The 12,900-nt window shown below is 40.5% G+C and overlaps 1 protein-coding gene across 9 annotated transcripts in view; it reads left to right on the top strand.

Moving 5' to 3' along the window:
* RBMS2 (RNA binding motif single stranded interacting protein 2) overlaps window positions 1-10,156 on the top strand; it is a 47,245-nt gene extending 37,089 nt beyond the window's left edge. For 6 of the 9 annotated variants that reach the window (XM_081127915.1, XM_081127912.1, XM_081127916.1 and 3 more), the window contains 7 exons: window positions 102-148; window positions 315-408; window positions 5,670-5,747; window positions 6,077-6,187; window positions 7,006-7,086; window positions 7,529-7,614; window positions 7,723-10,156. In XM_081127915.1, coding sequence (XP_080984041.1) covers window positions 102-148; window positions 315-408; window positions 5,670-5,747; window positions 6,077-6,187; window positions 7,006-7,086; window positions 7,529-7,609 — 492 coding nt within the window. In that variant the 3' untranslated portion in view covers window positions 7,610-7,614; window positions 7,723-10,156. The remainder of the gene's footprint in view (window positions 1-101; window positions 149-314; window positions 409-5,669; window positions 5,748-6,076; window positions 6,188-7,005; window positions 7,087-7,528; window positions 7,615-7,722) is intronic. The other 3 variants (XM_081127917.1, XM_081127914.1, XM_081127918.1) reach the window with 1 other exon arrangement.
* Window positions 10,157-12,900: the final 2,744 nt, after the last annotated feature.

The raw sequence follows: 12,900 nt of genomic DNA, 5'->3' as shown, positions 1-12,900 counted from the left end.
TTAATCAGCTGAACCAGTTACATCTCCACCCTTGACATTTGGGGCTTGCTCTGCTCTTATCCAAGGGCTGACAATATGAACGCCATGTTCTTTCTTTATAGGGTGGTATGGCCTTGACCTATGATCCCACTACAGCTCTTCAGAATGGGTAAGGGTGTTTCATATAATCAGGTCAACTGAAAATGACAACAACCTGTGTCCAAGATGTTTCATCTTGATTTTTGAACAGCACTTAGCGGGAAGTGGCAGTGTCTATCAATGGGGGCCCTTTCTGATTTCCTGTGACACCTTACTGATGAGGTTCCTCCCTGCAGGTTTTACCCAGCTCCTTATAACATCACCCCTAACAGGATGCTTGCTCAGTCTGCACTCTCCCCGTATCTTCCATCTCCTGTATCTTCGTATCAGGTATGTTCATGCACAAAAAGGTGTGATGGTTTTCCCTGTCATTGTGTTTTAGGTAAAGGAATATAAGGTGGATACTGTTTGTTGTTGTTTTGTTTTTCCTTTTTACATATTACACAAATAACTTTATGTGAAAGCATAATGTGATCACATTACATATATATATAGACTGGTGTAGGAGCATCCTCTTACTGTCTGTCTGCTACCCCACAAGTAAATCCATGTTAATTTTCTATTTTTCTTCATGTGCATATGTACATATGTATATAGTTTTTGGAAGTCATTGTTTATTTTACAAAGAAATTCACCATATTATATATATTTTTTATACTTTACTCTTCTCATTTAACGGTATCTTAAACCAGTGATTCTCAAAGTGTAGTCCCTGGGCCAGCAGTATCAGCATCACCTGGGAATTTTTATTTTATTTTATTTTATTTTATTTTATTTTATTTTATTTTATTTTATTTTATTTTATTATTTTATTTTATTTTATTTTATTTTATTTTATTTTATTTTATTTTATTTTATTGTTTTTTAAGTATATCTTTATTGATTTCAGAGAGAGGAAGGGAGAGGGAGAGGGAGAGGGAGAGAGAGAGGGAGAGAGAGAAACATCAATGATGAGAGAGTCATCATTGATTGGCTGCCTCCTGCATGCACACCCCCCCCCCCCCGACTGGGGATCGAGCCTGCAACCCGGGCATGTGCCCTGACTGGGAATCAAACCATGATCTCCTGGATCCTAGGTCAGTGCTCAACCGCTGAGCCATGCCCAGCCGGGCCACCTGGGAATTTTTAGAAACACAAGTTCTTGGACTCCACTCAAGATCTATTGAGTTAGAAACTGGTGATGGGTCCCAGCAATCTGAGTGATTCTCAGAAGCCCTCTTGGTGATTCTGATGCAGCTAATATTGAGATCTCTGTTCTAATTATTTCCTTTTTTAATAGTTGCATTATATTTCATGCTGGAGATACACCAGAATTCTTCACCTATACCCTAGTGAAGGTCATTCACTTGGATTTCTCTGTTTTTCTGTTAGAAATAATGCTTCAGTAAACATCCTTGTGAGTAAACATCCTTGTGCCTCTATCCTATATATATATGAGTACTTTTATTTCTAGGGACTGGAGTCTGAGGAGTAGGATTGCTGGTTGAATTTATGAACTTTCAATTTTATAAATGTTGCCAGATTGCTTTTCACCAAGGCTGTTTCAATTCATGTTTCCAGTAGCAGTGCATGAGAGTACCTGTTTCCCTCCAGCCATAGATGACATTGTTCTTTTAAAATTTTTCCTGTCTTGATGGGTGTAACGTGCATTATGACTTTAATATGCACTTCCCTGGCTATAGCATTTTTAAATGTTTGTCATATCCTGATTTGCTCTTCTCTGATTGTTCTTCATATGTTTGGCCCATTTTTCTTTTTGGTTAATTGTTCTTTTCTCATCAACTTATAAAAACTATTTGTATATTATAAATATTGATCCTCTGAATGTTATCTTTGTTACAAATGGTTTTTTCCAAATTTAATTTTTGTCATTGACTTTGTGATCCTCAAACTTCAGCTGTGCATCAGAATAACTTGAAGAGCTTGTTAAACCTAGGTTACTGGGCACCACACCAACACTTTCTGACTCAGTAAGTCTAGATGGGGAGGCAAGACTTTGTATTTCTAACAAGTTCCCAGATGCTGCTACTGCTAGTGCTGCTCGTCCAAGGATTTCCATCCATTGGAAATCACCAGCTTTTGCCATATAAAAGTTTAAAATCTGAATATAGTCAAATATGTTTGCTTCTTCACTTATAACTTTTGAATTTCTTGCCTAAATTCAAAAGATCTTCCTAGTCCCTATATTGTACATACAGTCTCCAAGATTTACTTCATTGTTTTATATGTAAATATGTAATCATCAGGAATTTATTTTTGTACATGGTAGAAAATAGGAGTCCTATTATATTTTCTTTCAAAATGTTAACCAGTTGTCCTAGCATCAAATTATTAAATAACCCATTCCTTTTCCACTGAATCGAAATGCCACCTTTGTCACATAATAAATACTGGAATTTATTTCTATATTCTTTACTCTTTCCCAATGATCATTGTTTTTGTTCCTTTTCCAATAATATATTGATTTGATCACAGTGGCTTTTATAATACGTACTAATATTTGATAAGACAAAATCTTATCTACTCTTTTTCATACTTAGCTCTTTTTTTTTTGCATTTATTCTTCTGTATAAAGTTTATGGTCATTTTATCTAATTTTTAAAAATCTGTGAGGATTTTAATTGGAATTACATCACATATATATATATATATGTTTAAGAGAATTAACATTTTTTAAAGTACTAGCCTTTTCACCCTTTGGTGTTCCTTTTCATGTTTTTAGATCTTATTTATGTCCCTGAATAAGATTTTCGTTTTGTGTATGTAGGTCTTATGCTTTTCTTGTTAAATATATTCCTGTGTTCTATAATTTTATAAGCATTTCTAGATACACTTATTAATACACTGAGAAAAAGCTATTGATTTATGTTCATCTACTTAGTATGCAGCTAACTTACCGAGTCTTATTATTACTACTAGCATTTTTTTCCTTGAGTCTCTTAGGTTTTCTAGGTATACAGTTATATCATCAGTGCAAAATAATAGTTTCTCTTCCTTTCAAATTTTATGCCAATTGTGCTCTTATCTAATTGCATTTATTTAACCTTACTATAAGATAGGTTACTATAATTGCAATGGTTTTAATATTACTCTGTTTAGGTTAATGTTAGCGGCTAGTTTTTGGTAATAATATTTAATATATGTAACTAGTTTCTTTCTAGTCCCTTTGTGATTTAAAAAAATAAATGGCTGCTGAATTTTATCAAATGTCTTTCCAGCATCTAGAATTATACTATGGCTTTTTTCTTCAATTTTGACTTATGTGTTTCTTGACCAACCCTTACATTTATGGAATAAACCGTACTTGTTTATTAAGGTGCATTTCTAACTTCTCATTGCTAATTTTTTTTTTCATTTTAAAGTTGAGATATAATTCACATACCATAAAATTCACCCTTTTAAAGTGTACAAATCAGAAGTTTTTAGTATATTTACAGTTACACAACTATCACCATTATCCAATTCCAGAACATTTTCATCCCCTCAGAGAAACTCTGTACCCATTAGGAGTCATTCTCCATCCTTCCTTACTTCTAGCCCCTGGTAACCACTAATATACTTTCTGTGTCTATAGATTTGCCTATTCTAGACACTTTGTAATAAATGGAAGCATACAATATACTTGTGCCTGGCTTCTTTCAGTTAGCATGTTTTCAAGGTTTATCCATGCTGTAGCATGTATCAGTACTTCATTCCTATTTATGACTGAGTCATATTCCATTGTATGGATAACACTTCATTTTGTTACTCATTTATTAGTTGATGGCCATTTGAGTTGTTTCCACCTATGGGCTGTTATGAATAATGCTGCCATGAACCTTTGTGTACAATTTTTGTGTGGACATGTGTTTTCATTTTTCTTGAATATATACCTAGGAGTGGAATTGCTGGGTTACCCAGTAACTGTTTTTTGAGGAACCACCAAACTGTTTTCCAAAGCTGCTGAACATTTTATGTTCCCACTTGCAGTATATAACACTTGCTATTCTGTCCTTTTTAAAAAAAATTGATTTTAATTTGTTGATTTTAGAGAGAGAGGAAGGGAGAGGGACAGAGAGAGAGAAACCGATGTGAGAGGGAAACACCAATCAGCTGCCTCCTGCATGCACCCCGACCGGGGGTCAAGCCTGCAACCTGGGCATGTGCTCTGACTAGGAATCGAACCTGTGACCCACAGTCACTGCTCCAACCAACTGAGCCACACTGGCCAGGACTGTTTTATCCTTTTAATTATAGTCATCCTAGTGGGTGTGAAGTGTTTTAGATTTGCATTTCCCTCTTGGTTAATGATTTTGCACCTCTTTCATGAGCTTATTGGCCATTTGTATATCTTCTTAGAGAAATACTTATTTAAATCCTTTGCCCATTTTTATTTTTATTTTTTCAATTTTATATAAAATCAAGCACTATTTAATTTAGTTTATTTTTTAATAAGAAGTACAATAGTATCAGCTATGTTCTGATTTCCCTGGTGCAGCATCAACATCAGTGACAAACCTTCACATGCATGAGAGGGTCAGGGGCAGAGAGTTAAAATGAGGTGTATGTGGCATTCCGAGCCGAGGATGGGGTAAGGCACTTTTGGGGCTTCAGAGGGTCACTGCAGGATGAGAAGAAGAGCAGGTGTTTAATAATTAGTCTTTTGGCCTGCCCAATCAGGAGACAAAAAAAGTTCTCTCTGATAATTCCTGGTTATGGGCAAGGCCTGTAATTCAAGTTCTAAGTAGTTAAAGGGAGAGAGGGGCAGAGGTTTCTCTTGTAGGGTCTTGGTTGTCTTTACTCAAAATCATCTGTATACCACAGAGGCACATCTTGGGGTGACCCATTCTGCACCCCTACACAGGTTAAGCTGTTAGAGTTTCAGCGTCGGGGATGCCCATTTTTAAATTGGGTTGTTTGTTGCAGTGTAAGAGTTGCTAATTTTATTTAAACTGTGTATTCATAATATTTCTATTATCATTTTTTAAAAGCTTTTATATATGTATATATATATTTAAATTTTTTTTGCACTCATTGGTTGATCTTGTATATACCGTGACCGGAGATTGAACGTGTAACCTTGGTGTATAGGGACAATGCTCTAACCAACTGAGCTACCCAGCCAGGGCCAAAGCTGTGTGTGTGTGTGTGTGTGTGTGTGTGTGTGTATATATGTATTTGTGTGTGTATATATATTTAATGTATTTATTGGGGTGACATTGGTTAATAAAATTATATAGGCTTTAGGGGTACAATTCTATAATATACCTAATCTGTATATTGTATTTTGTGTTCACCACCCCAAGTCAGACCTCCTTCATCACCAATTATCCTCCCTTACCCTCCCCTACCCCCCCCTTTCCCTCTGGGAATCATCATACTGTTGTCTGTGTCAAGGTTTGTTTTTTCTTAATCCCTTCCTTCACCTCTTCACCTAGCCCCCCTCTCCCCTCCCCTCTGACAGCTGTCAGTCTATTCTCTGTATTAATGTTTCTATTTTCTGATGGGCACTCCAACTTTTTGGGGGTTTGTCTGAACATTGTCAGATCATTGGCAAAACAGTAGTTTCTAGGTAATTAACATTTTTGTTTGTTTATTTTTGCTTACATTAGAGAGTAACTCAGACATCTCCTCTACAAGTACCTAACCCGTCTTGGATGCACCACCAGTCATACCTCATACAGCCTTCAGTGAGTGTTCAGAAGTGGGCAAAAGCCAAAGAGGCAATTTAATGTAAATAAGAACACTGGGATTTGATGACAGGGGATGCGGGTGTGAGTTCTGGCTCAGGCCCTTGTGTAACGCAGGTGTATGACCTTAAATTTTGTGAGTTTGCTATTAGGCAGAGATCCCTCCAGACTGATGGGCAGAGTGCCTGCCTATTCCTGTTACATAACTGGGTTGCTGCTCACCTCTCATTTCCCAGGATTTTTAAATGCTCCTGGTAACCATGAATCACTGCTTCAGGCAGACTCACAGAATGCTGCCAACTAACCCTGACCTTTGTCACTGCCTCTAGGGTTCAGTTTTGACACCAGGGATGGATCACCCCATTTCTCTCCAGCCTGCCTCTATGATGGGACCTCTTACCCAGCAACTGGGCCACCTCTCACTCAGCACCACGGGCACGGTAAAGCAGGATATTTCTGATTATAAATTCCTACTGAGGAAGGAATACCTGTGTAATACTTTTTAGCATAAATACTTAACGATGATGAGAATTGCTTCAGTGTCCCTGAGGGCACACTCTGAATAAGAGGTAAACTAAAAAGATGATAATCCATGAGCCAGGAATTCTGCTCCCCAGCTCACTCCTTTTAACTGATTCCTACTCATGAAACTAAATAAATGGTTTCTATGTACATAGTAGTTTATCTAGGTCATTCACATTTCCTAGAAATCCTTGTTAAAATAGTAACAAGAAGAATGGACGAAGCTCTTTAGGTTCTCGTAGGTCTGCTGCATTCTGATTTACACAGGAAGGCTTAAAGACAGAGAAGGCAGTGCACTGAGGAAAAGCAGAAGACAGGAGAGAGGAGAAAAGGAAGTCATGTATGTAGAAGTCTCTCTAAGCCAGTGTACTTTAGAATCACCTGAAGTGCTTTTTAAAAGCAGTTAAATTAGACAGCCCTGGCCGGTGTGGATCAGTTGAGCTTCATCCCGTGCACAGGAGGGTCGCCAGTTTGATTCCCAGTCAGGGCACATGCCCAGGTTTTGGGTTCAGTCCCAGTCAGGGTGCAGATGGGAGGCAACCGATCAATGTTTCTCTCTCACATCAATGTTTCTCTTTTTCTCTCCTTCCTCTTTCTCTCAAATCAATAAAAACATATTTTTTAAAAAAGAAAATTAGACCATTAAATTAGACTCTCTGGGGATGGAACGTTCCCAGGGTGCTTTAAATGTAGCCAAGAATCACTGCTCTCAGCCTATTAATGTTTTTCATTCCAGTATATGCCAACAGCTGCAGCTATGCAAGGAACTTACATCTCCCAGTACACCCCTGTGCCTTCTTCCAATGTTTCAGTTGAGGTGAGAGCTTTGTAATCTCTTTGGATTGAGGATAAGAAAATGAACAGAGGCAGATTTTCCATTCAAGATCTTCCTCTCACACTGATGCTGATTCTATGTTCACAAATAGCTGGTAGGCATGTGAAGAATGTAGGAAGGAAAGACTTAGTTTGTGTCCTTGAATGAGGCCCTTCCTGACATTTGGCCACGTAGTAAATACCAGGATGCTAGCTTGTATTTACTAGTGTTTCTTGGGAAGAGAATAGGCTGCTCTAAATGTTGGGGAAGTAATGCTGTGTGTGTGACACATTGTGCCGTGTGCATGTGCACACCAACCCTGATGTGTGGGAGTGGGTAGGCTGGGGAAAGTACTCAACTCTGGGTGGGTTTTATTTAGGCTGCTTTAGTGGGAGGTGAGGTAAGGATGCACAAGGTGACTCTCCTACTTTGGCTCTGGTTACAGGAGAACAGCGGCCAGCAAAATCAAGTGACTATGGATGCTCCCTCAGACCATGGGGTCTATTCTTTCCATTTCAACAAGTAACAGTGGTAAGAATCACATGCGGAGGGCAGGGTGTGCTGAGCAGCTTGAAGTCAGACAGGGTCTCATGCTTGTCATTCCCCCTCTCTGCCCTCTCCGGCTTATTCCTCCTTTAGGATTCCCCTCCCCATCTTTGTTGAATACAAATGAATTCTTGGAGATGCCGATGCTCCCAGACTCCAGAGGGTGAACCAGGAATACAGATCATCTGTGGGCCCTGCTAAGACCTAACACTTGGCCATCGTTTTTCACAGGCCTGGGCCTAAGAAAGAAATCTCTGCACTCCTGTCCTCTGCTCTTCCTCCATTCCTGATGGAGCCTGGGGGAACTGTCACTTTTGGTGTGTGCTACATTCAAGGATATCGAAAAACCTTTTTTTCTTTCTTTTGCAAAGAAAGTTTTATGTTTTGTATATATATTTTTTAACTACAATATACTCTTCCCCTACCCCAAAGAGACATGGTGCCTGGAGCTTCTGATCTTTATGAAAAGCACTTCTTTGATGTGTTGAACTTATTTGGGAAGGCTTTTAAAAATTTTTGTTATTTCTTCTCTTAAGAAAAAAGGAAGGAGTGGTGCTAGAACATTGAAGGAGTCCTACTGTGGGCCCTTCTTACTGAGTTTAGTTACGGACTTTTTTTTGGCATGTCTAAGAAAATATGCAGTTTAAAATTTTTGTTTTATAAAGCTCTTAACTCACACATCCCATCTTTTCTTCACTCATTTTATGCCTGCCTTCTCTCATCCAGATTTTTCTTCTCTTTTCCATACAACAGAACTTGACTATTTCAACTTTTTACATTTTTTAATTTTGTGAATTTCTCTTTTGAATGAAATTTTCACATGGAATTTTCGTTGCTTGTAAGTTATAGAAGGGTAGACTTAACTGACTTCTGAGTAATTCTTCTCACTGCCAAGGCCAACACCCTCTAAGGAAGTGTCTTCTCTAGCTATAGCTTTTCAAAAATACCAGCTTTCCTGCTTCCTAGAGGTTCTTATCTGCTCTGGGTCTAAGGGGCCCCTCTCTTCCCCATCCCACATTGCTGTGCTGGGAGCCTTTGCAGTTATGACCTTGCTGAATCCACTTAGGCTCCTTCCCCACTGTGGAAGTTGCTTCACCTCCAGACTGGTGGTTTTAAAGATGGTTTTGTCCCCTAGAGACCATTTTGCATTCCCTGGAGACATTTTTTATTGTGGTGCCTGGGGGTGGGGGCTGTGTGCTACTGGCATCTAGTGGCTAGAGACCAGGGATGCTGCTAAACATACTACAGTGCACAGGAGAGCCCCAACACCCCTAGCAAAGAATTATCTGGCTCAAAATGTCAGTAGTGCAAAGGCTGAGAAACCTTGATGGAGACAGTGTTGTCCCTGACTCCTGATCAGAGGATTTGGTAAGTTTCCACTCCAACCCTGGACACACAGTGCCTTTTGATACTAGTGCAACTAGTTGAAAGTGACAGAAATGGGGTCCTTTAAGTTTCCTCAAGCTTTGACCTTGATACCTCTGCATACCCTCGAAAGGCTTGTGCTGTTATGCACACACACATACAGAAGGATCAAAGTGTAAGGACTGTTCGGTGTGTGTGCTGTGCAGGGGTGGGAAAAGACAAAGCTCTCTGTCACTGTCCTGCCCTGGTGTGTTTGGGCCCCTTTGCCAGGAACCAGTAATTTTCCTTCTTGTGGAAAGACAACAGGGAGCTAGGATAGAAAATGGCAATAAATCCCATCTCATTATTTATAATATCAGGAATCTTCTATTTTTTTAAGAGTACCTTTTAAAAGCCTAAATTTTCTCTTCAACTCCCATCTCCTGCAAATCCTCACTCTATACACATGGAGACAGAGGAGAAAGCCTTCCCCCATCTCCTAGGAAATACTGTCCCGCACCCACCTTCTCCCAGGCCTTCCCTTATACACTGAAAGTTCTGCTCCCTTCACTTCAAGGTCAGGTGCCTTTCCACCAGACAATCAGAGCGAAGGCCAGATGACAGGGGATGGAAACAGGTGTTCAGCAGGCTGGCTGTCAGGAGAGGAAGGATATGATGTTAGGGGGGGAAAGCTGTATTGGGCACAGCTTCCCTTCCCCTCCACTCACCCCAGAATTGGGAGTCCAAATGTCCCCTACCCTTAGACTGTCCTTTTGTACATCCCGTGTGTGTGTGTGTGTGTATGGGGGGGGACACAATGGATAGGATATAAAGTGTAAAGGACAAAATTGCCACTATTAATTTCTCGTGGTGCTTCCAACCTCAGGAAGGGTTCATCCAATAAACAGCCCCAAGCTCAATAACCTTCTAGAAGGGTTTAGCTGGGCAGGTAGCTCATTTCCTACTTAAGGAAAGTACACTGTAGATTTCTTGTCAGTAGCCTTGAGGAAAAAGAGAAAAAAAATCTAGATTCCTGTTTATTTGATAGTAGCTTGGAGGGGCCTTACTATGTGTTTCAGTGCAGTGGGGACCTTTCACAGGTGGAAACCATTGATGTCACTGCTGCCCCTCCTCTGCCTCCCAGAACTCCTGATTCTCTGTATTAAAAAAAAGTTTAAATGTCTGTGACTTTGCTTTGTTTTAAATTCTGAAATTACCTTTTGTGTGCCTTCATGTGAATCTACTTCATGAATTCTGTTGAATGTTTCTGGTTTGGGCAGGTTTGGTTAGGCATGGGAATGATGGGGAGCCTGAAGTTATTTTTAAAATATATCTTTATTGATTTGAGAGAGGAAAGGAGAGGGAGAGATAGAAACATCAATGATGAGAGTCATTGATTGGCTGCCTCCTGCAAGCTCCTGCCTGGGGATCGAGCCCGCAACCCGGGCATGTGCCCTGACCAGAAATCAAATCCCAATCGCCTGGGTCCTAGGTCGATGCTCAACCGCTGAGCCACGCCCAGCCAGGCCTGAAGTTATTTTTGTAGTGGTTAATGGCACTGTGGAATTTCTTCTTGGTGTTTTTGGGTTACCCTCATGATATTTTCTCCTAGTTGTTAGTTCATTTCTAACAGTTCAAACATGGGTGATTGGATAAAGGAGAGGGGAGGAATGAGGGATAGTTTTTCTCTCATGAAATAGCCTAGTGGTGGCAGGGGAATTGTAGGGGAAAAGCAGCTCACAGCCTAGGGCTGGGCTCTTTATAAACACTACTGCCTAGTGTTTCTGAATTGTCTTCGTAGAGCCCAGATAATAGCTTCTCTGCATGTCAAATCTCATCCCCACTCATTACAGATGCTCATAACATTCTTAAAATACTTTAGTACTGTGTTTGTTTTTAGTCAGATAGAGCACTCTCAAGTCCCTTCTTCAAATGATACCGTCCTTTACTAGGCTCAGAGCTTGCCTGTCCCATATCATGCCAGTGTTATTACTGTTCCTCTCATGCTGAGATGATACACAGACCCCAGGCTGGTAAGACTTTTTGGAGAGTATGGGTAGAGGTTAGGGAAGATGTGGGAAATGAAGATGAGAAGTGTTACTTTTTAACCAAAGAATTCGAAGAGCTGCCCAGACTTGGAAGCCTGATGGCTCAGAAGCAGCAATAGCCCTTGTCAGTAATAAGTGGGGATGGTAGAAAGACATTGACTTGCACTGAGGATGAAAACTAGACCTTGCTGCACTATAGACCATCCCTGGGTTGGGCTACTTCAGCCCAGTTTCATTTTTCTTCCTTTTCCAGCTTATGGATCAGTGAGCTCATTCCCCCCCTTGGTGCCTGCAGCACTCATTCCCTGATGCTTCAGTGTCAGCCCTTTGGGGGCCTACATGTGGGTTGGTACTTTGCAGCACAAAGGTGCTGCTAGAGGCCTTGCTGGAATGGAATGTTGTAGGGATCCTGGACAGAGGTAGTTTTCTAGAAGAAATAAAAGTCACTGCAGTTCTTGCACACATGCTCCACCTTCTGGGAGAGCAGCAGCATTGCACTCATGAGGATACTTTGACCTTATCCAAGGGCAATAAACTTGGATGGGTAATCAGGTCTAAACTTGTCCCCAGCCCTGATAGACTAGCTTCAGAGAAAAAGGGTGGGTGTTATAAAAGCCAACCTGTAAGGGCTAGGTCTTAAATCTCATGCCTTATCATATCAATTCTTCCCAATTCCCTCTTAAGCCAATTTCTGTGCTTACCTATATTTTAAGTCCTTCCGAGAATTAGCAGATCCTTCATATTTACTCAGCTTTTCCCCCCTTCCTTTCTTAGGAGGAAGGGCATAAACACCTGGTTTACATTTTTCCTTTACTCTGTTCTTCCCATCATGAGAGTTAGGAAGCTGGGAGCTAGAAATGTTCATGATCAAGTGCAAAAACTCCTTTGGTTGTTTCTGGTCACCCTGGAACTCTTCAATTAGGTCTTGCTGTGGGAGGCCAGGGGGATAAACTGTGTAATGACAGCCTGGCCTAGGATATTAACCAATACTTGGGAGCCATTCCCAGGAACACCAACATTGGAGCAGAGCTCAGAATTTAGGATGATAGGCCAGCGGCTGCCATATAGCTGAGAAGGTAAGCAAGCACCGAACAAGGCATTTGTGAACAGAAGTTCCTTCTCCATGTTATTCCAGTTAGTTTAGAAGGTTCACCAAAATAAAACTTCTAGCCTGGAGGGTAATAAGATTTTCCAGCCTGAGTAAAGAAAGTCCTCACCCCATTACTGGTATCCTGTCCCCCAACACATACTTTTTGGGTGGTGAGTGCATGCTTGTATGCACTTATCACCTTGGACAGGAAAAAAGTTTAATTTATACTCAAGCACATTTTGTACATTTTTTCCTTTATCCAGAGGCTTCTAGTTTTATACTCTTCCCATGTCTATTCCAATTCCACCCACCTAGCTTATTATTCTTTTTCTGACCCTTGGTACTCTCATGTTCCTTCCCTACAATTTGGTCGAGTTTCATTTTGTCTCATTTCAACCTTTCAAATAAAACACAAACATTACCTCCAGGTGTCTTATCCATGGGTGGAAGCTGGGAAGTTGGTGATGGGCTCATATTTGCTACTGCAGGAATACAGGTGGCAGCTTAGGAGGCCAAAGCCATGTCTCACAAAGCAGGAACTAGGCACACTGAATCCCATGCTGCTCCAGCCCCTTGGCCAGAGACACTAAGACCCCATTTCCATCAATAGGAGCAGAAATTCTGCACAGGAAAGGCAAGCTTAGAGGTTTGGAATCAACCTTGGAAGATTAAGATCCTGCCTGCTATCTCCACCAAACCAGTCATACTCACCCTAACACCCTGTGTTCTCCTTTAGGCAAGTGTGAGAACCTGTGTGGAAGGGAAGATAAACACACAGAGTCTTTTGAA

The sequence above is a fragment of the Miniopterus schreibersii genome, assembly GCF_964146895.1.
Source record: "Miniopterus schreibersii genome assembly, chromosome: 2".
NCBI lineage: Eukaryota > Metazoa > Chordata > Mammalia > Chiroptera > Miniopteridae > Miniopterus > Miniopterus schreibersii.
Note: the sequence above shows the minus strand (reverse complement) of the source record. Positions and strands in the feature narration are given on the sequence as shown.